The sequence below is a fragment of the Tripterygium wilfordii genome, chromosome 1, assembly GCF_013401445.1.
Source record: "Tripterygium wilfordii isolate XIE 37 chromosome 1, ASM1340144v1, whole genome shotgun sequence".
Lineage (NCBI taxonomy): Eukaryota > Viridiplantae > Streptophyta > Magnoliopsida > Celastrales > Celastraceae > Tripterygium > Tripterygium wilfordii.
The window spans coordinates 10,720,182-10,746,330 of record NC_052232.1 but is presented as its reverse complement, the minus strand read 5'-3'; the positions used below and the strand labels follow the sequence as shown (position 1 = coordinate 10,746,330).

The 26,149-nt window shown below is 38.0% G+C and overlaps 6 protein-coding genes across 7 annotated transcripts; 4 read left to right on the top strand and 2 right to left on the bottom strand.

The window, feature by feature from the left end:
• The first annotated feature begins 76 nt into the window (after nucleotides 1–76).
• On the top strand, nucleotides 77–1,990 carry LOC120000361. 2 transcript variants are annotated; one of them, XM_038848522.1, is made up of 4 exons: nucleotides 77–215; nucleotides 338–942; nucleotides 1,099–1,223; nucleotides 1,351–1,990. In XM_038848522.1, exons 2-4 carry the CDS (start codon nucleotides 721–723, stop codon nucleotides 1,499–1,501), a joined length of 498 nt encoding a protein of 165 aa, XP_038704450.1. In that variant the 5' UTR covers nucleotides 77–215; nucleotides 338–720; the 3' UTR covers nucleotides 1,502–1,990. The 2 variants fall into 2 exon arrangements, with proteins under 2 accessions (XP_038704450.1, XP_038704381.1); XM_038848453.1 differs by having other exon boundaries at nucleotides 213–942.
• LOC119999839 (aconitate hydratase 1-like) lies at nucleotides 1,852–7,869 on the bottom strand. Its single transcript, XM_038847643.1, has 20 exons — nucleotides 7,689–7,869; nucleotides 7,471–7,575; nucleotides 7,175–7,335; nucleotides 6,970–7,062; nucleotides 6,648–6,833; nucleotides 6,268–6,429; nucleotides 5,930–6,074; nucleotides 5,689–5,831; nucleotides 5,564–5,620; nucleotides 5,384–5,463; nucleotides 5,226–5,301; nucleotides 4,474–4,659; nucleotides 4,238–4,305; nucleotides 4,033–4,151; nucleotides 3,822–3,943; nucleotides 3,557–3,655; nucleotides 2,994–3,473; nucleotides 2,594–2,692; nucleotides 2,253–2,495; nucleotides 1,852–2,146 (listed from the first exon to the last, which is right to left on the bottom strand). The coding sequence occupies exons 1-20, from the start codon at nucleotides 7,690–7,692 to the stop codon at nucleotides 2,072–2,074; spliced, it is 2,703 nt and encodes a 900-aa protein (XP_038703571.1). The 5' UTR covers nucleotides 7,693–7,869; the 3' UTR covers nucleotides 1,852–2,071.
• A 1,983-nt stretch (nucleotides 7,870–9,852) lies between these two features.
• On the top strand, nucleotides 9,853–11,986 carry LOC120000219 (NEP1-interacting protein 1-like). Its single transcript, XM_038848210.1, has 5 exons — nucleotides 9,853–10,411; nucleotides 10,879–11,057; nucleotides 11,170–11,253; nucleotides 11,346–11,513; nucleotides 11,611–11,986. Exons 1-5 carry the CDS (start codon nucleotides 10,258–10,260, stop codon nucleotides 11,731–11,733), a joined length of 708 nt encoding a protein of 235 aa, XP_038704138.1. The 5' UTR covers nucleotides 9,853–10,257; the 3' UTR covers nucleotides 11,734–11,986.
• A 2,070-nt stretch (nucleotides 11,987–14,056) lies between these two features.
• On the bottom strand, nucleotides 14,057–18,919 carry LOC120000149 (probable protein phosphatase 2C 46). Its single transcript, XM_038848094.1, has 5 exons — nucleotides 18,627–18,919; nucleotides 17,737–18,132; nucleotides 17,155–17,525; nucleotides 15,774–16,010; nucleotides 14,057–14,795 (listed from the first exon to the last, which is right to left on the bottom strand). Exons 2-5 carry the CDS (start codon nucleotides 18,038–18,040, stop codon nucleotides 14,526–14,528), a joined length of 1,182 nt encoding a protein of 393 aa, XP_038704022.1. The 5' UTR covers nucleotides 18,041–18,132; nucleotides 18,627–18,919; the 3' UTR covers nucleotides 14,057–14,525.
• A 2,746-nt stretch (nucleotides 18,920–21,665) lies between these two features.
• On the top strand, nucleotides 21,666–24,467 carry LOC119999985 (CSC1-like protein At4g35870). The gene has a single exon (XM_038847872.1). It carries the CDS (start codon nucleotides 21,886–21,888, stop codon nucleotides 24,328–24,330), a length of 2,445 nt encoding a protein of 814 aa, XP_038703800.1. The 5' UTR covers nucleotides 21,666–21,885; the 3' UTR covers nucleotides 24,331–24,467.
• A 157-nt stretch (nucleotides 24,468–24,624) lies between these two features.
• LOC120000502 lies at nucleotides 24,625–25,890 on the top strand. The gene is made up of 3 exons (XM_038848637.1): nucleotides 24,625–25,309; nucleotides 25,402–25,453; nucleotides 25,534–25,890. Exons 1-3 carry the CDS (start codon nucleotides 25,146–25,148, stop codon nucleotides 25,723–25,725), a joined length of 408 nt encoding a protein of 135 aa, XP_038704565.1. The 5' UTR covers nucleotides 24,625–25,145; the 3' UTR covers nucleotides 25,726–25,890.
• The last annotated feature ends 259 nt before the right edge of the window (nucleotides 25,891–26,149 follow it).

Sequence of the window (26,149 nt, the reverse complement as noted above, 5' to 3'; positions counted from 1 at the left end):
CAATTTACGGACTTCTATCATCCCAATCATGCATTTATTTATGTATGCATCTTGACTGGAAATTTTCTGTTGGGAAAAGCAAAATATGTGGTTGATTGGAAAATTGCATTGCGGCCCCAGATGGGCTGTTAGGGCCTGAATGAATTTGTAGCACAGGGGCATTCTTAAATTTGAGCAAGACTCGTGGACAAAGCTTCTGCCATTGCAGGCTCCAGGTAAGATGGCAGATAAGTTGTTTCTGTTGTCCGAGAAAGAACAACCTTTACTAATATATTATGACTGTTTTGTTGTATGTTATCTATAGTTTATTCTAATTTGTTGTTATTCTTGTTGGAAGTTTGCTCGATGACTGAGGATCCCATTTAGGTTTTCTGAGCTCAAACAATATGGGTTTGATGTGACATGGCAACAATCAGATTCCAGGGCGGTGCCGTTTTTCAAATGCCAGTTTCCTACATTTTGGATTCTGGATCATTTTCTGTTTCACTTGTCATTCTATCAGCCAATCTCTGTCAAAACCTAAAAGACACTGATAATCTGCTGACTGCCAGGAGAAATTATTGAAATTAGTCTGTCAGTCATAGTTGAATGTTAGGTTGGGTCAGTAGCCCAGAAGGGGTGGTTACTAAGCTTTGGAGGGTTGGTTATCAAAATGGAATTTCATAAATTTTGAACCTTTTCATCGACATCAACTTGCCATCTTGCTACAATTGTCAAGAGATGAGACAAAAGATGTTGGAGAGTGAAAGCAGTGGCGTTAAGACTAAACCGGCAATTCCTCCACCACCGCCTCTTCCAAGATTCTGGATTGGTAAGACCATCACAGAGAGTGTGACAAAGCAAGAGATAGCTAAGTTTTGGATCCGAAAGCGCTTTGAGGAAGAGGATCACCTACTCGCTGCTATTAAGGCTGCAGCACGAATCAGGGCTCGCAATCTTATGGTATTATCTCAAAACCCACATTTTTAAGGTCTGATCTTTGGTTGTCCAACCTTTCTTTCTGTCATACTGGCTCATAGAAGGAACCAGAAAAAGGAGTTTTATTTGCAGATCACCCTCGAAGTTTGATTCTCCTATTGAAATGGTAATGATGTGCAGGAGGAGGACTACCAGCGCTATGAGGAGTCCTTGAAGGATGCAGATGGTGAAACTAAGGCGAACAATTCCTCTGCCCCCATCAATAACGAGAAGCAAAGCGAAGTGCGCATTGGCATAAAAGATTGGTTAGACTCCATTTGTATAGTCAGACGAATCTTTTAATCTTTGCTGGGTTGTGGAAGGTCATACTTTGAAGAAATTTGATTACTGTTAGATCTTTTTCCTAATAGATATCTTTTAATCCATATGCAGGTGGACAAAAAGCAAGTATGCATACTTGAACCAACCTGCCATTGAATCCAACGATGCTTCCAGAGCAAAAAGAAGAGCCTCTGCTTACGCTCCCAATTGTTTCCATTACAAGCCCACTCCACTCTATCCTACCTCTCTGGGTGTTTATTAGCTATGGGGTCACTTCAATCCATTGCATAATTTGAAGGTTTTGTGAAAGTCGTTCTGGGTCCATGATTTCCTATGTAATTGAATGGAGATGTGTTGCTCCATATATGAGTGCCTTTTCTTTTGTAGTCCACTGAAATTTCTAAAGCAAGACTATGGAAAATGTAATGGAATGTCAATGTCAAATAAGTTCCTGTTTTAGTGATTGAAAAATCAAGTGATAATGAGTCAAATCCACAAGTGATCTTATAAAGCTACAGAAGGTTAGGTTTCAACCCAAAAGATTAGTTCTTTATAAAGCTAAATGACACACAGGTAGATGAAGATAAGGACAAGAAGAAAACTGGAGAGCTATTTGGCAAATGGGAAAGCAAGAACTATTAATATAATGAATACATGTTATGTTCCTTCATTAAATCTCAAAAGGACTTAGTCAAAAGCATTCAGATATTCGCAAATTTAGTTCCTCTTATTTATTCGAGAGAGAAAAAAACTTCAAAATTGACAATTTCTAGTGCTGGTGCTTTCTCCAATTCTCAATCTGGCACCAAGAGATAAATTTGTTCTTGCTGATTCAATGTTTAGCATCGACCAAGTTCCTGATGACATATTGCAAGATGCCCCCATGGTCAAAATAAACCAATTCCACCTGTGGCAAACCAGAAGAGGTCTCGATGAACCAAGTCGTACAATCAAGAGAATCTCTAAGGATAAGATAGATTTAACGCAAGAAACCTTTATGATTGTTCTATTACCTCTGTATCAAAACGTAGAGTACACGCGAACGATTTGCCACTGTCCGTCTCCACCTTGACATCCTGGCCTGGTCTAAGGTCACTAATACTGCTTGGAAGACCAATGCTGTAACGTTCATGGCCGGTCAAGCCTAGGGTCTCAGCATCCTCTCCACATTTAAAGCATAGCGGAATGATGCCCATTCCCACCAAATTACTGCGATGAATTCGCTCAAAGCTTTTTGCTATCACTGCTTTCACACCCTGCATGGGATGAGATGACATTTTTACAGAGCTATTACAAAAGCTGTACGATACTCAAGAATTTATTGGATGGAGTTTGATGCTTCAAAATATTGTACCAGTAGCTTTGGACCCTTGGCAGCCCAATCACGAGAACTTCCACTTCCATACTCAGCACCAGCCAAAATAATTGTACCTTGGCCCTCGCTCTTGTACCTCTGTTAACAAAGGAAATTATGACAATGTGAAACCAAGAACTGTAGTTTTACACCTGCACTAGAATTATGTCAATGTTCAAGACCAAAATAATCGGTTTTTTTGTGGCTTTTATGGAAACCTGTAGGGTCATTTTATACCCGGGAACCAATATATATCCTGCATATGGACTACAGTGAAAGGTGGGCATCTTTTAACTTCCACATTTTAAGTATACCTACGTTACTCTCAAATTTATGATCTCAGAAGGAAGGGTCTATATATCTGGGTAGTGGGAAATCAGAGCAATTAATGAGAAATTACCATGGCTGCATCAAACACGGATAGCTTTTCTCCTGTTGGGATGTGAACTGTTTTAGGCCCAACTTCTCCATTCAACAGCATGTTGACAATTCGAATATTGGCAAAAGTGCCTCTTGCCATCACTTCATCATTGCCACGACGACTTCCGTAAGAGTTGAAGTCTCTTCTATCAACCCCACGTTCCATTAGGTATCTGGCAGCAGGACTGTCTTTATGGATGCTACCAGCTGGTGATATATGATCCGTTGTTATACTATCCCCAAAATTGAGTAAGCAGTAAGCATCCTTCACTCCATATGGGCCTGGAGGAGACATGCTCATGTCTTTAAAATATGGTGGCTGATGAATATAAGTAGATTTTGGGTCCCATGAGTAAAGTTTGCCAGAGGGCACATTTAACTGATTCCACATGGAATTTCCTTTGGTGATTGCTTCATATGTAGCCTTAAACATATCAGGCAGCACGCTCGATTGTACAACCTGTAGATAATGCAAGCTAAGGTGAATATCTACTTCTGTCCAAACTAACAAAGTCAAATTAGAGAAGGCTTAAAAAAGCTCACTTCTGCTACTTCTTCGTTGGATGGCCATATGTCCCTGAAAAATATGTTCTTTCCATCTTTTCCTACACCAATTGGTTCTGTTTCAAAATCAATATCAACCTGCAGCAGTGTCCCTTAGTTATATATATGTTTAACAAAGTAGACATATCTTCAACCATATCACATCTATGCCAGAAACAAAGATTGTACACAGACCATTAAGCAACTATACGGTCATAAAAATTGGCAGACAAAAGTCCGCATAAAGTTGCTATAAGTTGCATACCGTGCCAGCAAGAGCATAAGCAACCACAAGCGGAGGTGACGCAAGGTAATTGGCCCTAGTTAAAGGATGCACACGACCCTCAAAGTTCCTATTCCCAGACAACACGGCTGCAGCGACAATATCTGCAAAATATATGCAAGGTACTCACCTTAACCATACAATTTTTAAGACAGATAAGAATGAAGACAGTCTGACATTGGACAAAAGTTACCATTTTCTGCAATAGCTGATGCCACTGACTCATCAAGGTCTCCTGAATTCCCAATGCATGTGGTGCATCCATAACCAACGATATTAAACCCTAGCTGATTCAAATAGCTCTGCAATCCACTGCGAAACCAATTCCAGAAAATTATGAACACACAGATGACAGAACATAGTTTTAACATGCAGTATCGTGGATTCTACAAGAGTACCTCTTCTGCAGGTACTTAGTAACAACCCCAGAACCAGGAGCAAGACTTGTCTTAATCCAGGGCTTCACCTAATAAAAGAAGAAATAAAATTCAGAATGGTGATTGACCAATACAGAAGGACTGCATACACGATAAATCCTGCCTAAACAATTATATTCTATGTTTGAGCGATTCTAATTGAAAAAAAATATATAAAAACTAACAGGATGTAGAATTCTAAAGAAAAGACATCTGACCTCCAAACCTAATTCACACGCTTTCTTGGCAACCAAAGCAGCTCCAAGCATCACACTTGGGTTTGAGGTATTCGTGCAACTGGTGATAGCTGCTATAACAACATCACCATGCCTAAGTTGTGCCCGAGTACCATGGAATTCAAACTCTACCACCTTGCTTTGAGATTCCTTAGGAATTGCAAATCCCTGCAAATACAATGCAAGTAAATTAAGCAGAGAGAACACAAGCATTATGAGAACTTTTGCGTGGGCTGAATTAGAAGGAACTTGGGCTGGTTGAAAGGTGAAGCGCTAAAATAAAATGAAGCACATGACTCAGGCAATGACCATTCTTCTAATTCATGATGTATAATTCCTAGCACCAGAAGTCCAAAATCTTTTATACTGAGTACTGACCCTTTATAGACTGAACAATTCCTTCAATGAATTTTTTTCCAAGACGCGGACTTTATGTAAGAGCTGTATCAGATGAAGTATATGCTATCTATGTCATAATTATAAAAATTCAACCAAATTTAACTCCTGTGGCTCAATGTAACCATGTACTGCTGCCCAATCTTCACCAAATTGCGTATGCAAGAGCCTCTTCTTTTTTTATCATTTGGAATACAAACAACTTTTCTATCCAGAACCACATAGGGGTCAACTTTCTACATCTTTGGTTGTTGCAGAATAATATGAAACAAGAAACAAGACCTCTTCTTCTGTGTTCAGTGTATTATACCATGGAATCAGTTTGTAAATATTCTAACCTTAAATCCAATTTTATTGTCTAAGCACGAACGCCAATCTGATTTCATTTCTTTGAGGGAAACTCGATCATGTGGCCTGCATAGGTCTGATGGTTAGAGGATGGCATAAGAAATGGAATGCAGTGAATTACAATTGTGCGGACAAATTAAACATTCACCTCTTTGGTCCAGATACACAGGGTTCCACATCCTCGAGATTTAATTCAAGATATGAAGAGTACACTCTTTCACCCTGAGGCTGATCTCAGAAAACAAAATTGTCATTGAAAAACCACAACACCACCAACATTGAATTAAAATACATTAGAGAGAATTAAAGTTAATGTGTTGTAGTTTACCTCACTGTAATCCACAAACATTTTGTTTGCCCTCAAATACGACTCTATCATAGAAACCTGCAATTTTAGTCCATCAATACATGCCCATTTTCTATCACAAAATGAAGTTGCAATCTATAACTTACAGTTTCATCACTTCTGCCAGTCAGTTTCAGATACTGAAGTGTGACATGATCCACGGGAAAGAAGCCCATGGTTGCACCATATTCAGGAGACATGTTTGCAATGGTGGCACGGTCTGCTAATGAGAGTTCGCTCATGCCTTCACCTTCAATCATGAGTAAGCAGCAACGACAAGGATGTAAGCAGCAACAACAACCATAAATGATTAAAAAAAGATGACTGTTATCATATCAATGAGCCTACCATAGAACTCCACAAACTTGCCAACAACGCCATGCTTCCTCAGCATTTGAGTTACAGTCAAAACCAAATCAGTAGCTGTCACGCCATCTCTCAGTTTTCCCAGTAATTTAAACCCAACCACACCAGGCAGGACCATGCTCATTGGCTACATGCCACAGAAAAATATTGCAAAAGAACAAACTGTAAGTTCAGAACTACTAACGTTATGGGCATATTAGCAAATCTCCAATTCCCCGTGAACTAGTTTGCGAGATGGAGGTGACTGAACCACATTTAAGTTACTTTAAGAGTATGATAACAAAAATGTAGCAACAGCACAAAAGAGAAAATTCGTTTACCTGGCCAAGCATTGCAGCCTCTGCTTCTATGCCACCAACTCCCCAGCCAGCAACACCTAAACCATCTATCATGGTTGTGTGTGAATCTGTTCCAACAACACTATCAGGGTAAAGCAAACCTTTTGTGTTGAAAACAACTCTCCCAAGGTATTCTAAATTGACCTGGCAATAAACGCACAAAGAATATATCAATAGCGTCATGCAGGGGGGACCATGTAGAAGAATAATAAATAAATTAAAGCACTAAAGAACTGATAGAGCACATTACATATATGCCACAGCATATGAATATAAACAGTTTTCATTGGACAACATAGCTGAACAGACAACAATTACCACTTGAAGAGTTTATGATTAATCTAATGCAAAATGACATTCACCTGGTGAACAATCCCTGATCCTGGGGGAACGACAAGCATGTTATGGAAAGCATTTGAACCCCATTTAAGAAAAGCAAATCTTTCTTTGTTTCTTTGGAACTCGAGTTCCATATTTGCATTTACAGCATTTTCTGATCTTGCCACATCAACCTGTACTGAATGATCAATGACAAGATCTACTGGAACCTGCATTCACAAATTCTACACATTAATCCAACACAGAAGATGAGAAGTTCCAATACATTTGCACCTAATACGATCTCTGGAATGGAAAAGTATAAATACCAATCCAATCTATTCATTTATAAAGTGTGAAGCTCACCAAAGGGTTAATTTTGTCAGAATCACCCGCAAGGCTGTTCATTGCATCTCGCATGCAAGCAAGGTCCACAACAGCAGGAACACCAGTGAAATCCTACAAACCATATGACAAGACTGTCATTCAAAGCTCATCATACTAAAAACCACAAAGAGAAATAACAAAAGCAATTAACACCACCAGTAATCACCACCACATACAGCAGTACCTGCAAAAGCACTCTAGCTGGCTTGAAGGGGATCTCAACCAGCTTAGGAGAACTGTTCTCCCAGTCAATGATCTTTTCAACATCCTTACTCTTAACTTGGAACTCATCACAATTCCGGATAGCTGATTCCAATAGAATTCTAATGGAGTACGGCAGTTTCTCTGCAAGAACATGAACTCGCCAACCTCAGAATCCAAGACTCCAAAATCCAACTCTGATAAGATCAAGATCCAACAGCAGGAACTAAAAGAAACAACTTCAATCAAAATTGAATTAGAGAATCAGAAGTAACCGACCAATCCTGGGATCATTGAGAGCAGGCAAGCTATAGTACTTGCCAAATTCGCCCCCTTCAGGTTTCTCAAGTGTCTTCAATATGCTCTTGAAAGGGTTCTCAGTCGCTGAAAATGATTAAAACCCAGAACACAAAAACATAAAATAAAAAAACCATAGTCAAAAACCCACATCAGAAATCGGGAAAAGAAAAAAGAATTCGATTCTTGTTTGACCATACCCATGATAAACCGAAGAATCCCAGGAAATGATGATCAACTTCTGAGAGCGAGATCTAAAGAGGGTGTTCAGTATATGGTTAGGAAGGGTTGGTAAGGTTCCTTATATATATATCTTTACATATACTCTACAGTGAGAATATTCATAAATCCGCAAATGCTTTTCTTTTGAAGAGATGATGGATAAGGAAAGATACATTGAACGAGGTGGGTGGCTCGTGGTTGTCGTATGCAAATATCCAAAATGGCGTTTTAGTAATGCTGACGTGTTCCCTTGATTTTACTATTTTCAGAATAGTTGTTGTTATAACTTATAAGCCCAAGTCAGGAAGCCCATGGAGCAGGCCTGAAGAAGCCAAGCCAAGCCCGGCCCAAACAAACATAACCATCCAGTCCAGAATGATATTGACTTAGACATGGAAAAAACATAATCTTTGATTCTTTTGGTTGGTAGAAATGAAGATTCTTCTGATGAACTGCTCAAAGGAGAAGAACCCATTTACCTAATCAAATCTTTTGATTTTGATTTTAATATTGCGTGCACTAATTAATTATTACTTTATTAGGCAAGTTTCTTGATGAATCTGTTACTCAAATTCACTGGTTTTGGTCTAGACTTCATTTGATTATAATAAATCTGATTGGACAAGAAATGTCACTTCAACAAAATACATAATTCCCTATGGTGTAGGCTAAAAATTTACAAGGTTTTTTTTTTTTAAAATGTGAAACTCACTCAGCTGTCCACCAGACAACTGATTTGTAAATCCCAATCACGTGGAAGAGCTTGCAACTCCATTGACCAGTTGAGGCCCAATGCAATAAGATAACGAATGATGATATTTGCATATACTGAGCTAAGCAAGTGCTCATATTGCAAATTGAAATTAAATTAGTAAATGAAATTAGATTATAAAAATTCATTAAAGCAATGCAAATTGACAACCTGGAGATGTTGAATGGTGAGAGTGATTAGGTGAATCAGTATATGCATATGGTGAGAAGAGAAACATTGCATGAATGACAACTTTTTTTTATCATCTTGTGTGATCAAAAACCCAAAAACAGAAATTATTATTATAAAAAAAAAAACCTATATGGCACTTACTCCAATTTGATAATAAAACCAAATTGTTAAGTGGACATATCATCTACGGATTCTGACAAGAATTGGGTATTGATTTTTCTCCTATATGTACATTAATATCTAGATGTTTATAGTTTGACTATTAAGCATGGATTTTTCAATATTTGCAACTAACCAGACTGATTCTTGGTCTTGGATTTGCAAATTAAAGAGAAAAAGGGTGTATTGGTCTTGGAATAGTAGCATCTATGAATCTATAACCAACCATAAATCGTCGACGTTTGAGTTCTATCAGCTTCTAAACATATCATGGATGTCATTAAGAAGATTGCTCTTTCTTTGAGTTATGTGTCTTTTAACTATGTATCCCATGAGTGCAACAAAGCTGCTCACATTCTTGTTAAGAATTCCAAAGTTTTGGGAGGTTTTCACTTTTGGTTGGAATATTTTCCTTCTTGTGTTAACTATGCCATTGTTATGAATTTTGTAACTTGTTTGGAGCAATGATTTTCTTTCTAATTTATTTATTTATTTAAAAAATATCAACCAAGTCATAGATGGATTACCCAGGTTCGGATTCATAAAGAATGACAATTATCCTATGAAAACTAGCTTTGGTTACGGTTCCTGTGGATTCCCTTAGCCAAGCCCACAAGTAACATTTCCATACAAATATTATAATATCAAAAAGAAGGGTGAATGGGTCTTGGAATGGATTAGTAGTAGCTATAAGCATATCACCAACCACAAGTAACATTACAAAAGTCAGTGGATAGTGCCACTCTTGGAACCAAACACGCAGAAGGTAAAGGCTCACCAAAAACAGATATTTTGAGTACCAAAACCAATAGACAACGAATAAAAACAGAGAGAAAAACAGAGCAATAAAGGTGTGTAATCAGCGACTTTCTCTGCTAATGGTGTCGTACCACTTGGTATCCAATTCATGGTCTAATTCTCTCTCTCTATTTGTTTGTTCAAAAACGAGTGATTTACAGAATTAATATTTAATATCAAATCTACCCCACAAAAAAGACTGTTTTTTGTGATCTAATTTTGTGAACCAATTTTTCCTTCAACAACACGTCGAAGTTTTTGTCAACCGAACCTTCTTCCTTCTCTCTCCCGTGTTTCTTTGAAAAGGAAAATTATTGGTATTTGAATTCAGCTTCTAGATTTGGTTTTATTCGGTCACAAAAGGAGAACTGGTTTTTCATTTTTGTGTTGGGGAGAGCTTTAAATGCGAGTTGGTTGATGTTGGTCTTCTTTCATGCCTTTCTTTTTCGAATGACCTTAAGAACTAACCACACCCATCTCTTTTCTGTACCTCTCTCTCTTTTTCTCTCTATCTCTCTCTCTTTCTAGATACATCTTTGATAAATTATGGGTTTTGAGGTTTAATAGACCCAATCGTTGTAGATCAATCAAACGAGCCTTGTTTGTAAATTAGTTTCTGCAATAGGAGATATTTGGATCAGGAAATAATGGAGTTCTGTGCGTACCCATCTCGAGCTTTTATGCCTTTATTGTCTTCATTTGGGAGTCACGTTGAGAGGTTTAAAGAGATATTCAATTTCGTAGTTTCTGCTGTTCTTGGGAATATCTTCTCTGCTATCTTCACCTTCTGCTTTGCTTTTGGTGGGTTTCTCTCTTTCTCCTCATTTGTTATCAACATTGTTTCCCGCTTTTTGAGATGCATGTAAATTTGTCTTTGATCTGTCTGTATTCTCTGATATGGGTTTCTTGCAATTGATTGGTATTGGGTTATTCTTCTTTCCCTTGAAAAATTCATCTTTTGTGCGAATGGGAAATTCGATTCTTGAATTGAGTTGTAGCCTTGTAGGTGTTCGCTTAAAGTTCTAACAGAAGAATCCAAGTTTAGATTCTCTGAACTTCATAGGAAAACTAACATATCATTGTTTGGTTAACAAAAATGAGAAGGTACTATGAAAAAGGAGGTCCTATAATGCGTAGGGATCCTGGGTTTTATTTTCTTTTATGCATGTTTAATCACTTATGTCCAATTATGTCTGAAATGCTTCTGTCTGAGAATCTTTTGCTGTCTTAAAATATCCACTGAAGGTAATTGGCATCTTTATCTGCAGTTGGAACCTTCTTAGGAGCCATGACCGGAGCCTTAATTGGTCAGGAAACTGAGAGCGGCTTTGTTAGAGGAGCTGCAGTTGGGGCCATATCAGGAGCTGTATTTTCTATTGAAGTTTTTGAGTCTTCTCTTGTTTTGTGGCAATCAGATGAATCTGGGATTGGGTGTCTCCTCTACTTGGTAAACACTTGATTCATTGACAAACGATTATGTAAATTTCAATGCAAGATTCTGCAGAGTTGCTGAGATTGTCCTTGATACGAGTTTTGATGCATTTTTTTGAATGCTGCAGATTGATGTTCTTGCAAGCCTTCTCAGTGGGAGACTTGTTCGAGAGCGAATTGGTCCGGCCATGTTAAGTGCAGTCCAAAGTCAGGTATTATGTTTATTCAAAGTTTTTCGACAAACTATACACCAATGCTTGATCCATATCTTATATGCTGAAATAAACTCCTCTGTTTCAATCAGATGGGTGCTGTAGAGGTGACCTTTGAGGAGGTACCCAACCTCTTCGACACCGGTGGCTCTAAAGGATTGCCTGGACATTTAGTCGAAAAGATCCCACAGATCAAAATCACCAGTAATAACAACATTGATGCCTCTGGGGAGAAAGTTTCTTGTTCAGTTTGTCTTCAGGTAGCTTTGCCACATCATTAACCCCCATTTCTGATTCACTCTGATAACTCTTTATTTATATTAGATTTCAACTTCCTTTGCTTGCTTCTGTGTACAGGATTTTCAAATGGGAGAGACAGTTAGAAGCTTGCCTCATTGTAATCACATGTTTCACCTACCATGTATAGATAAGTGGCTACTTAGGCATGGTTCTTGCCCACTGTGCAGAAGGGATCTGTGAGGTTGTTTCTGTAGATTACACTATGACAGGGAGTTGAGTTCTTTCATTATTTTACACTGTGGTTAGGGCTTTCTGTGGTTGAATCATTGTACTCAACTACCATATGTACAAAAATTTTGGCTTCTTATACTGATAGTTCTTTATGCTTCTTCTGGCAGTGTATATCTGTCCATCTTCATTTTTGCATTTACTTGTATTCAATACACAATGAATGACTGAAGCAACCCATGGTTGGTTGATATGATTATTTTCATCCCCAAATTTGGTTATCACCAATTAATCACCATTGATGATTGGCAAGTACAGAGATGGAAAGCATCAAATTTCAAGAACTAGTACTTGTACTCTTACATTCATCAATTTGTCTGCTTATCTAGAAGTTACTTTGAGGTTTCTTTGCAGCTGACTTTCTTAGGTTAATCTGATCTTTTCATCAACTATTAGGATTGTGAATGAATCATCTGGTGAACTGTTGCTTTCCAAGGCTTCAAGAACAACTAGGGTTGCAGACATTTACTTCTCTGCTTATCTGTCACTAATAATGGTGTGGGACTCTAAAAGATAAGCCTCTATTTAAAGTAAACATTCATCCATTTTACAAACCACAAGCTCATGTAATAAATTCCCATCCAAGGAAGCTTAGGAACTGACAGACAGGGTGTTAGATATTTTGGTTCTGAATGGATTTGATCAAAAAAGGAAAAAGAGGAGGGGGGTCCATATGCAGAGCCATTGAATCCTACCTGACAATTTCATTTGAAATGGTCCACAACCCACAGTAAGAACTTGTTCCATGACTATATTAGGTCTGGTGTAATTGTGTCAATGGGATGGCCATGGTTTAAGTACTTGACCTAAATTGGGAAACCCTAAAATTGATTTTTTTTTGATGATTATTTGGTCTATGTTGGTGGGTCTTGGTGTGCTTCATCTTTAATTAAAACTAATAATCTTCATAAAAGAAAGAAGAAGAAGAAACGACTATAATATCTTTGATTGATAAATGTAAGATATTTAACAACAAAATATCTCTCTTGCTCCCTTTAGCCTTGAGTACAAAAAAAAATAATGATGTTTACATCTTTATTCATAATTAATATTTCTGACCAGGAATTAAGCAAATTAAAATTTCAGCCCAAAAAGTTTGGTGCATTTATTTATTCAATGTTCCCAAATATTAAATGCAGCAGATTACCTGAATGCTCAAATTCCAATATCCCATCACTCATAAAAGTCTTAAGGATCATTCTATTAATTAACACATACATACATACATACATACATATGGAGTATGTATATCTTTCGTTGTTCTGTATTTTAATTACAAATGGAAAAATGAAAGGCTGATTTGTTGAATAATTATGTTATGAGAATGTGATTTCACTGTATAAAAACTTGATTACTGAAAATAATTCATTGAAATAACCTTTGTGGTGTATATTGTCATTTCCTTTTGAGTCTTTTTCTTCCCAACTCATCAATTGAGTTTTTTGACAAAATGTTGGTGACACCTCACCAAACATATTTTCCTTCAAAATGATAATTCCTAACATAATTATTAATGAGTTGATCTTCATTTGAACTTTTTCACATGCACACCTTTTGTATGTAAATTAATTCACATGTTTCGAACTGAGTCATTGCAATTTGTTAAATAAAGATTCTTAATTTGCCCTTTGGACATCTAATATGGCCTAAACTTAGGCTATCAAGTCTGCACGCACAGAAATTTCTCAATTCCCACTTGATGACATGATAAGTTGAGCCAAAACCCAACACGCGACCACAAAAGAACAACGTATTGGCAGTATTTTAAATACAATCACATAAAACCCTGTTTTCCCGTGGCAACTCATCTAGAAATTTAAACCTCCTCCAGAAGCTGGTTTCTTATGTTGGGGATATGGTTTAGGACAAAAATTTGATGTTGGGAAAGTTGCATAAGTAGGTAGGACTTCAACTTGGTTAAACATATGCCGCCTCTGTAATGCTAACGAGGGATCTATCATCCATCTTCTAATGGACTGACAAGAAACTTGTAGCATGGAGTTGACAAGAATAAGCTTTGGTTTGCACTCAACAAAGAGTTCTGGAAAAGTATTTGAGGTCTTCTTTTATTAAACAAAATCTCTGTTAAAAATATGCCCATATCTGCATATTAAAACAATATTCAACTTTGGATTCTAAAATTAAAAGGTTCAAATATTCGGTGTCTCAAATTGAAACATCTAAACATTCGGTGTCATAACCAAAAGTTGCATCACCCCATTGACTGCCTTTAGTTTTTTGACTTGTTCATGAAACTGAAGAACAGAACAGAACAGAGAAGAAAAAGAACATACAATTTACATCTGATCTAGGTTTTACTTGACCTGAAATGACAGCATAATATCATGGTTACACACCCATCTTCCACTTGGGCACTAAAACCTGATTCTCGAGAGGCCATGTACCAAAAAAAGATTAAAAAACATGAAACTCTGATCTTAAGGGATGTTTTGCTTAACATGAATAATTTACAGAAAAATAAACAAGTAGACTGCCCTGAAGAAAGAATCTTTGGTGGGTCTTCCCTGCAGCTCAATTCTCCTGATTCTCTTCTTCACTTTTTCTGCATTAGGAGCTCGAAAACTAAATAAAATACACATCCCATGATAATAAGTTACACTGCGCATAGAAAATGAGAAAAAAAAAACAAAAACTAATCCTTTTTCGCCTTCAAATATACCAGGTCATGAAAGAACAAGAGAGGCTTCTGCATCTAGGGACAACAGTAGAGGGAGCATGTGTAATTAGTTGTCGTTGTGTTCCATGGGAGTGCCACAGGGGGCTAGGGTTTTGGCACGTATGCTAATGCCACCCCCTTTGACAGATACAGAAGGTCCTTTGACGGAGCTGGCTCTGCTAACGAGATTCAAGTCTAAGAATACAACAATGACTGTGATGTCGTCATGGAAATGCCGGCGAACACCACGGTCAATCTTTTTCAGATCAGAGTATCTCATTTCCCTTTTCTTTGCAGCTTCATGCAAGGCAACCTTCACAAGCCTCCTAGCAATGCCCTGCATGAAACAACCAGAAAAAGATTACAACATTTTCCAAGAGCTCCTACTAGGATTTTCTACACAGAGCCGTATGTAGAAACATAGAAACTTATCCACAACATATGGCGTACAAGTAGATGCCTTTTATCCCATGAACATGGTGAAAGAGCTTCCAAATATTAACCACAGTGACCAATTAAAACTATTAACAGCAATTCATCACATACAGCATTAACAAATAACAAGTTTAAAGTCATGCACCAGATGCACAATCCACAATCGAACACAAGCGGTCATTCAGCATCACTGCAGAAATAACGTCTTGAAAATCCATATAGTAGATTCTTCTTATGGATCCAGTAACCAAAGATTACCACACATAGCAGCAATGAAAAAAAAAAAGAGCAAGCCTAAGGTAGTGCATGGTTTTGTAGGAAGTAAAGGAGATGAAAAAGAAAGAGACCGTGACAGCAACAGTAGTGGCTACGGACTGAAGGCAGTGAGCCAATGAGAGCAAACTCGTAGAGTCATAGTATTGATAACCACAATGTTTTGTGACAAAGCTATAAAGGTGGCACTGGTAGCAAAGGCAGATATGGGAGCATGGTGCTGATGGTGACAGTAATTCTATTATTAAAGCTTTAATCAAAATGAGGCCGTATAATGCCCCTCTGAACCGTGAACTTGGCTCTCCTACAGCCTAACCTTGTTTTGGTCGAAACATTTCAAGTGGCTTATTTGACATGTCCGACGATTAAGGGAACACGTTTTATTGTTTTCACCTTTTTATATCAATTTTCTTTTCATGTTTTAAAACTAAACAAACTAGCAAATCCATTTTTTCAATTACCTGCAATTTTATGAAAACAAAAAATAGATTCAGGACAGTACAACAACCAAAAGAAACATATGCTAGTTAGCCAATGTTAGTTTCTATTCTATAGAAAATCCACCACAACAAGATACAAATAAACATATGGTTGAAAGATATCTTACGCTGCGTGGATGATTTTGGACTATATCAACTGCTTCTTGATTGCTAAGGTGCTCCCACAGCCCATCAGAAGCAAATATGACAAACTGATCCTGAGGTTGGAGTTCATGCACAGATATTGAAGGCTCCGAGCTTAAAATTGGCCTTCTGAAAGGTTCCCGAAGGCGGAACTTCGCATACAAGGGCTCCCTATTAAACTCAGGCTTCTTCAAATACACATCTCCAATGGATCTAGTAATCTGCAATGCAAAGCTTTCACAGGTGCATCAAGCGTCGCAATGGCATTTTAAAAATTACAAAAACATATCTGCGTATTTGACAATTCACGACCATATTGTCGCTTAGGGCTTTGCTGGAATAGCAATTAATGCACAAGTACCAAAGACATGGGACTATAAGTTTTCTACTCTTGGAAACAGAAACAACTATAATTTTTTCTTACCATATGCCAAAGATAACGAGCTTATAAGTACTTTAGTGTGAACATCTGACAATAAAATATCTTACACTACCACCATCCAATACTCTTGAAATGCAGAATACTTACAGGAAGACTTTCACTATTGAATGACTCAATATAATCATTACTTCCATGTTGCTGGATCACTTTTCTTACAGTACGCAAAATCCTAGTACCTTTTATTCTTGAGCAAGAAATTTGAAAGTCTGCTGAAACAAACAATCTAGAAGAACCGATTTGCAACTTGATTCTCTTACAATTTGCAAGATAGTTCAAATATGAAACTAAATCAACACTTTCACCTTAATATCATACCTCATCACACCCTACAAGTACTCAAAACTCATCCCACAAAATGCAAAACAAAAGTTGCTCTACTGTCCCACAACGGTGATGCAAATTCTTTCCACAACTCCAATTTTTCAGTACCGACCTTTTTAAAGTATCACTGTGGTGTCATTGCATTCTCATCATGAAAATGGGGTCTCGAAATCTACATCCTTGTCTCTCAATGTAAAGGCCACATCTTTTTTCATTTGTGTCATTGGTACATGGCAAGGTCTTCAAACTTAATACAAACTTGAAGCATTTCCCTCTAACCCTCTATTAGCCAACCAGCGCCACCCTGCCCACCCATAAACACAAAAGGAGGGAAACTTAAGGACATCCCTTCTTTTTCTCTCTAGATGCTCAATTAGTTGTATAGAATTAGCATCCCCTGGGCCCTAACACACGTGGTCTTTACAGTGGTATGAATGAATGAACTTGTAGAAACTAATGCTTCCAAACATTTTATGGTGTTAAATTCTACTAGTTGGCAGCTTAAAAAGATTACAACAGGGATCAGGGGAGGGGAAAAAAGTTATCATGTGATGTGAGCCAAGTTTATAAGAAGCATCTAGCAGACTGTCTTTTCAACTTACCTGTATCAAGCCCTTTACCCTCCATACATTATGCTTTTTTAAAACAACAATCTGTGAGTCATCAGGATGCAGAGAATGCATCTCTTGTCTAACAGACTCTATGCGGGCATTATGCTCAGATGAGAGCTGGATTGCGAGAACTTCCCCAGTTGCCTTGACAAGCCTTCCAAGGACAGCGAGGGAATCACCAAGGTTTGCTATGTAAAGTGTCCCACCACATATCACACCGGTCAGGCAGCAAGAACCAACAGCTGCAATCTGGGGCTTTATGGGCCACTGTTTGGTAACTACAGAAAGAAACCCCTCTTCTGTTGCTTGATAAGCCTTCCGTATCACATCTACAGACATGGATTGTTGCTCACATGCAAACCCTGCAAATTACAAACAAAACTAAATCATCAGGAATAAGTCTTCACCATTAAAGAAAAATACACCAAAGGCATAGCAACTATATGCTGTCGAAGAAATTTTAGTATGCCCCTGAATTACAAATCCTACTGAAAAATGGAACTGTAAATGAATCAAATTCTGTATTAATGCATTTGTAAGACAAAAACTCCAATTTTGGTTTAAGGTTCTTACTCTTCAGGTGTTGAAATAGGTGTTCATTAATGTAACGCGATGTCTCTGGACCCCCATGACCATCATATATACCAGCAAAGGTGCCATAGGGGCCGGACTCATGAGAGCTCAATAGACCAGATTCAATCTGGCTCTGATCCTCAAGCAAGTTGTTGGCTTGAACAACAGCCATGGAAAATTCACCAGTCAAGTGTTGCCCACTGTCTTTGTACCATAGGAGCCCGTCTTGCCGGCCTGTTGCATCTGGCTGTTCCGGGGATGCCCACCAACAGGCCCTCAAGAAGTTCATCAACTTTGATAACATCCCTCATCTCACCGGGGCCAGCATCCGATCACTCGACATCCACAATAATGCAATCAGCACTTCAAACCAAGAAGCTCCGCCCTTCCCGTCCCCTGCATAAAACATTCATGTAAAACCTTTGAACAGTAATTATAAGCATCAGCAATTTGCAAACTGAAGATTCATGGAATGAAATGAAGCTCTTGAGCTAGTCATCAAATGAAATGAAGCTCTTGAGCTATATCTGAGTTGAAGACCACCAAAGATTCTTAATAGGCAAGAAATACTCGGTATTGGACTTCAAAGTAATTGTCAGAAAAAAGTGAACTTCCAGTTTTTAAAGCCCCAATCTAATTAAATTAAGTATTGATATTTGAAAACCACATCCATCGCTGCTTAAAAAAAAGTGTGCTATCCAAAAAAATGCAGACCAAACGCAGCATCCATGAAAAGAAAGGTGCGAATCTACCTCTACATTCCTCTTCTGATTTGGTGACGACCCAGAAATTTAACCAGCTCAAAGTGCTCAAATAAAATCAAAAGATAACATCTTGGATCACATAAATAACGAAAGAAACGAAAGAGATAAAACACAAATTGAACTCACAGTATAATTAGGCCAATCTGCACAGTTTCTGGTCAGCTACTAAATCAAAAACCGAATGAAAGTGATGGAGATCTAAAGGCAACAGAGCAATACATGTGGGTTTGAAGGCGTTAGATCTATAGATCCATCAAATCAAAGCTTTTTTCCTTGGCTTCTTAATTTCTCTTTTCTTTTACAGATAAAGAACAGGAGTTGTTTAACAAATCACTGTGACTGAACAGACTGAAAACTCTCTATCCCTGTTTGGGCCTCTCTCAGTATCAGAGTCTTAGCAGACAAACCTCCCTATAAAAAAAAAAAACAACAACAAAGCGATGGCTGGAAGCCAGCAATGCATATGGTCGCCCAAGGGCTCCACATACAGAGAAAGTAGATAGAACGAGAACAGAGAAATTTTCTTTTTTTACTCTTTCACCACATTATTTCTTAGATATTGTGTTTCGGTCCCCCATAATTTTCTTCCCAATCTCTGTTGCGTGTGATTTGAGACACGTGTCTATTTTTAATGGCTGAAATTCCCACGTGTATTTAACCTTGCGAACCAAGTGGCGCAAACCCTTGTGGATTGCTTCTTGTTGACACATAGTCCACAAACGATATTTATTGACATGTAATTGTTTCCATTTTTTAAGGTTTTCATTTTTTGGCCTGAAAAACAAAATTAAGAAAAAAATATTAAAGAGAGAATTTAAGAAAGTGATTTATAAATCTTCCACAAAAATGAATAAAAAAATGGGATTCGTATAGGATTCTTCTTTTTTTTTGGAATGTCTTGTTGAACCATTCCGAGATGTCTAGTGATAAATCATTATGGGTCAAATTGTATGAATTTGAAAATTTTTGCATTCAATTCATATTGAGAGTAATGTCTTTGTGATCACGCATTAAATTTTGACTCAACTTATTATGTCATCATACGAAACTCTATGCGTATGTGACCTAACAACCCGTATTGTGCACGTATTGAATGTCCAATAGATAAGTTTTTATAGTGTCATTCACTCATTCTCACTTTTAAAAAAAAATGTCTTTTGACAAATTGAGAATACTTATTTAATTATTAGTTGGTTGATAATGCGGCGCCGAGCAATAGGAAGATTGTGAGAAACTTCTTATGTGACCAAGAAATGGAATATCTTTAGTATAATTTACGTCCTAAGTCACTAATTAATATTTTAGCACCAATAATTGTGAATAAAGGTTGAGTTCCTTGTAGTTTTCATTCAACTTTAACGATAATTGATTCTAAACAAAGAATTTTAGTTAATTGAATATTCGATTACATTAATTAATTAACATACACGCATCCAATAAAAATGTGAATATATATATATATATATATATCTCTTTTTTTGTCCTTACTCAATGAAGAGGAAGAGAAGCCAACAACAAGAATCTAAGGATCCCAAAAAAGTCCAAGCTGATTGATTGAAACTGAATTGAATTTTTGGGTTAGTTCATTTGGTCCCTTCATGAAGTCATTTTCTATGTGATCCAAGCAAACAAAGAACCAATTTTCATGGAAGTTTTAGTCTTTATGCCCATGCATGCATATACAACATCCATGATGTCACTTTCTTTTAAACCTATATATACATCACCATAGCACGTATATGAGAAACGTTAGTATTATAGTTAATGTAATTAGCTTCATGTTGACATGATACCATCACATTATTCCTTCAACTAACGTAATTCACATTAATTCAGTTCAAACAGGTTGAATTAAGGTTTAGACCTTCACAATTCACATACGCAAAGATTGGAAAACCATTAATTAAGGGATCAATAATAAATTAATGAAATCGTTGGATCATATGGTCAAATTGGTTGTTTGAACCTTTTAACACATATAAGTGGGAGGTCGCAAGTTCTAACACTCACTTGACGTTATTTCTGCACTAAGTTTCGGCTTAGGACTTAACCGACTCGTGTGGTTTGTAGATATTACATGTGACATGAGAGTTTACTATTTGTGGGGGAGTCTAGTGGGTTGTGTTTTCAGTGGGTTCTCTCATCACCTAGAAGAAAGTGACACAAGAATATGATAATCTAAGAAATCTAACTACCTAGCTAGCTAGCTAGGTTTATTGACTGCAACATTTGATTTTTGGTAGTAGATGGTATGGTCCCCCTTCAATGTGCAATCGTTTTCTTTCCATGACCCCAAATAGATAATATTGTGATTAAGAATTAATTAAGATTTGATGGGTCAATGCATGAATCCACATTGTTTAGTCCAATTTGGAATTGGCTATAGACCATAAATATGTATGCTATAGTTATGGTTAGTCACCAATCAATTCAATAGGCGATTCTTTAGTACCAAACAAATCCAAACGAAATTTTCCAAGAAAATAAATCCGAAAATTCTTAGCCATTTGTACCCAAGAAGAGAGAGGGAGAAAAAAGGGAGTAGTCAAACTATATATATAGTCGGCAATCAATGATTCATATTAGGTACGATGTTGAAACAAAAAAAGCCAAAACGAGTATGAGGTTCCTTTTTGAGTAAGTGTCATTGAATCTTCATACGCGTATTAAGATCCGATTGCTTATTTTTGTATTGTAATGATAATTGTATTCATATTACATGATAATATTTATTTTTTAAATTTTTAGTGATCACATTGCCAATGCTTGATATATATTACAAAATTTATAATCACAATACCTATCAAAACTTGGTATATGGTATATGATTACGTATAATATAATTCCTATTAAAATTGCAATGCATTGAAACCAAACGGGACCTTAATATGGTATGTGATACAATTCCCTTGTTAATTAACAATTGTGTTTCAACGTCAAATGGGACGCATCAAAGTTGATATGGGCCAGACGAAGTTAGGCCCAAGAAACAAATCAGTCTTTACATCTTCGCCGGCAGCCCGGCAATCCAGTGGAGTTGTGGATCAAGCATGGGCCTTGTGATTGGGCTTGTTGAGGTGGGGGCCGTGGGCCCAATCTGAGAAAGTCACTGGAGGCAAGGGCCCAAACGCAAACATTTTAAAAGTATCTAAGAAATTTCACAAGTACGTCCAACTTTCAAGCTCCAACACAGAACAGCCCGGAACTCCGTCGGTACCTCGTCCTCCTCCGGAGACCCTGTACGTACCACTTTCCTTCTCTGTCTCCCATTGTTGCTAGCCCTTAGCTTATTTTCTTAATCTATCTCCAAATTGGGACTTTGCGGTGCAATTAATGAAGGAAATCGCGAAATTTTTGGTTCTATAAACCCTAATTTTCGAATTCAATGGACCCACCTCGATTACCTTTCCTCACATCCCCAATTCCCGCCATGAACGCTGCCCTCTCTCCTCCACCTTCCTCCGGGGACGGTGACGAAGATTTTCCAGACGCTTGGTACGGGAACATTCAGTATCTTCTCAATATATCGGCGATAGGCCTATTCTTCTGCGTGTTCATCTTTGTCTTCGTGAAGCTGCGAAGCGACCATCGCCAAATCCCAGGACCAAGTGCCCTTGCCTCCAAGCTCCTTGCCGTCTGGCACGCTACAGGCCGCGAGATAGCCCGCCACTGCGGCGCCGATGCTGCGCAGTTCCTAATCATCGAAGGTGGCAGCTTTGCTGTCCTTGGCTCCATCGCAATCTTGACGTTGCTTGTCATGCTTCCTTTGAATCTCTATGCTGGGCACGTATTAATGTCCGATCAGTTCTCTAAAACTACTATAACCCACATTGAGAAAGGTTCGCCTCTACTTTGGATACATTTCTTGTTTGTTGTCGTTGTTGTTATTTTGGTGCATTTTGGTGTGTCTGCTATTGAAGAGAGGTTAAGGATAACTAGGTTCAGAGATGGGAATGGGAATTTAAGTGACCCAAACGCGAATTCTACCGCTATTTTTACAATAATGGTGCAGGGGATTCCAATGAGCCTAGGGGCCGATAGGACTGTTTTGCAAGAGTATTTTCAGCATAAGTATCCTGGGAAAGTTTATAAGGTTATATTGCCCATGAACTTGTGTGCATTGGATGATTTGGCCACAGAATTGGTGAGGGTTAGAGATGAGATAACTTGGTTAGTAGCTCGAATTGACTCTCGCCTCTTACCTGATGAAAATGAAGAGAATGAACTGGAGGGATTACGGAGTCGTGTGGTTTACTTGTGGAGGAAGGTGAAACTTTTGTGGGGGAAAGTAATGTATAGGTTGGGTTATACAGATGAAGAAAAGTTAGGAAGATTACAAGAATTGAGGGCAGAATTGGAAACTGAATTGGCAGCTTATAAGGAGGGCACTGCTCCTGGTGCTGGAGTGGCATTTGTGATGTTCAAGGACGTGTACACAGCTAACAAGGCAGTTCAAGATTTCCGAAATGAAAAGAAGAGGCGGATTGGACGGTTTTTTTCATTGGTGGAGCTGCGATTACGAAGGAACCATTGGAAAGTTGAGCGTGCTCCATTGGCGACAGATACGTACTGGAACCATCTGGGATCAACAAATCTATCATTGAGACTCCGGAGAGTGTTTGTCAACACTTGCTTATTGTTGCTGCTTCTGTTTTTCAGTTCTCCCCTTTCGGTGATCAGTGCTTTGTCGAGTGCTGGACGGATTGTTAATGCTGAAGCTATGGATAACGCTCAGTCTTGGTTAGCCTGGGTGCAAAGCTCTAGCTGGCTTGCATCATTGGTTTTTCAGTTCTTGCCCAATGTTATCATATTTGTGAGTATGTACATAATAGTCCCATCAGCTCTTTCTTACCTCTCCAAGTTTGAACGGCATCTCACAGTGTCTGGGGAGCAAAGAGCCGCTCTTCTTAAGATGGTTTGCTTCTTTCTTGTCAATCTCATTCTTTTGAGGGCTGTGGTTGAGTCTTCTTTAGAAAATGCAATTCTAAGCACGGGCAGATGCTATTTGGATGGGGAAGATTGTAAGAGGATTGAGCGATACATGAGTGCATCATTTTTGTCGAGGTCATGCCTTTCATCTATTGCATTTTTAATCACAAGCTCTTTCTTGGGGATATCTTTTGATCTGTTGGCTCCGATCCCTTGGATAAAAAGGAGGATTCAGAAGTTTCGAAAGAATGACATGCTCCAACTGGTACCAGAACAAAGTGAAGAGTACCCATTAGAACATCAGAACGGAAATAATCTTCGGAGACCCCTGATTCATGATGTTTTGTTTGACTCTCCCAGATTTAATGGAATCGAGTCACAGGGACAAGATCTTTCTGTTTATCCAATCAGCAGAACCTCACCTATTCCCAAGCAGACATTTGATTTTGCACAATATTATGCGTTCAATTTGACTATATTCGCCTTAACCTTGATATATTCTTCATTTGCTCCACTTGTGGTCCCTGTCGGTGCAGTTTATTTTGGGTATAGGTATATGGTTGATAAGTACAACTTTCTGTTTGTGTATAGAGTCCGGGGTTTTCCTGCTGGCAATGATGGGAGGTTGATGGACACTGTGTTGTGTATCATGCGGTTCTGCATTGACTTATTTCTCATTTCGATGCTTTTGTTCTTTTCGGTCCAAGGAGACTCCGCTAAGCTGCAGGCCATTCTCACCCTCGGATTGTTAGTAATTTACAAACTCTTGCCTTCTGATAATGATAGTTTCCCACCTGGTCTTTTGGAAGGCATGCAAACTGTTGACAACATTGTTGATGGACCAATTGATTATGAGGTTTTCTCACAACCCAAATTTGACTGGGATACTTATCATTTGTAATTCAAGTAGTCACACATTTATCTAGTTGGTTGATTTGTAGCTTGTGAGATCATCTCTGGTGTTATTCGAACCGAAAATTTTCGGTTCGTTTGTAGTTATAAGATGTGTATAAAATTCTAGTCCGTCCTGCTTGTTAACCTGTACCATGAATTTTCGTTACTGTGCTATCTTTCAAATTTGTAGTCGGCACGATCCTAGAGTCTTTCATTGCCTTCCCCATCCTCATCCCCAGAGCAAATTGTGATCATTCTTGGTGAGATTGGATGTGCCTCGGTGCGTGACTGTGGTTGATAAAAGCCAGTTACTCATGCTCTGTTTCATGCTGTAAATGTGAATCTTTCAAGCAGACAAGGCATGAGAAGCCTCATGTTTGTTCTTCAAATACAAGATGAACCGATCAAGTTATAAACGTGAGAAAACGTTGAAAATGTGGCAAATGAAGGCATGATTGAGAAATAAGGGGAAACGTTTATTACTTGGACCAACTGAAGTGTAGGCAAACATGGGGATTAAGCCAACTAGTCAAGACCCATCCTATATCCACTCTTGGCCAAGCAAATTCTCTCTGCCCTTCACTTGAACAACAAGAAGATCTAGAGTGCAATGTGGCTTCACTGCTGATTAATTCCTTACTTCCTCTTCTCTCTCTAATACTTTTGTGGCATATCTTTAAACCAAAAATTCCTTTATTTTTTATAAAATTTTTATGTTTTATAGATTATCCATCTGGGTGTTGGATAAATAGGGAAGGAGTTTTGAATTTTTTAAGCTACTTGTGATTTGTGAACTTGGGGAGGAAGGAAGAAGAGAGAAGAATGCACCATTTACCAGTGCAAAGCAATCTTGCTGATTCAGATTTAGAGAAAACTAAGCTTGGGTTTGAAGTTAATGGTCACCACCAGCCTCTCTGCCCCAAACCTCGCCGCCTCGGATCTCCCATTCCTGAATTCCTCAAGCCCCTCAGATGCAGCAAACACAGGTCTGCTTGCTTTTTCTTCCCTTTTCCCTTCTGTTTACTATATGGTGTTCTTATTGATGCAACTCATTGGTTCTTAATTTTCTCAAAACCAGCCAAGAAGATATAAATGGAAGAAATGGGATTCTAAACATAATTGCAGAAAAGGTCAGTCTATTGAAAATTTTCATCTCTTTTTTTCTTGGAAGATTATTAGTTAAATTATAAAAAAATTGTGGAAAATGCAGAGAAATGATCATGGAAGGGAAGCTACATGCACTGGATGCTCTCCTCGTTGTTACTCAGGGTCTCCTCCAGGAAGAACAGATAATCCATTGGTTCATGATGTGCACTTCATTCATCAAATGGAACTTTCACCATTTAAAAGAACCAACCTTTCTGATAAACTTGGCTTCACCTCTTCTGCCTCTCCTGTTTGATCAGAGTCTTTCCACAGAACATAATGGTGTAAGCTAGGGAAAGGAACAAGCATCACCATCCTCACAGAATGAGATTTCTTGTATAAGAATTGCTAGCAGTTTGAGGGATTTTTTTTTGGCTTGTAATTGATTAGTGTAAATTGTAAAGTGGTTTTTTTAAATGGTTGATTGTTTAATTTCCATTGAAAGTAATATATTGTGACAACGCAACTTACTTTATCGTCAAACTTCTGTGCACGCGGATGTGACAGCTCGAGTTAATATCCAAAGGGTAGACTTGTTGAAGTCGTTCTCGATTATTAAAAAAAGTTTTTGTTTTTAAATACAATGAGGTGAGGTGAAATGAATTATAAGTATTTTTTTTTTTCTATGTTGAAGTTAGCAGATAACATATGTAATTTATTGGGAATCATTAAAAATAATC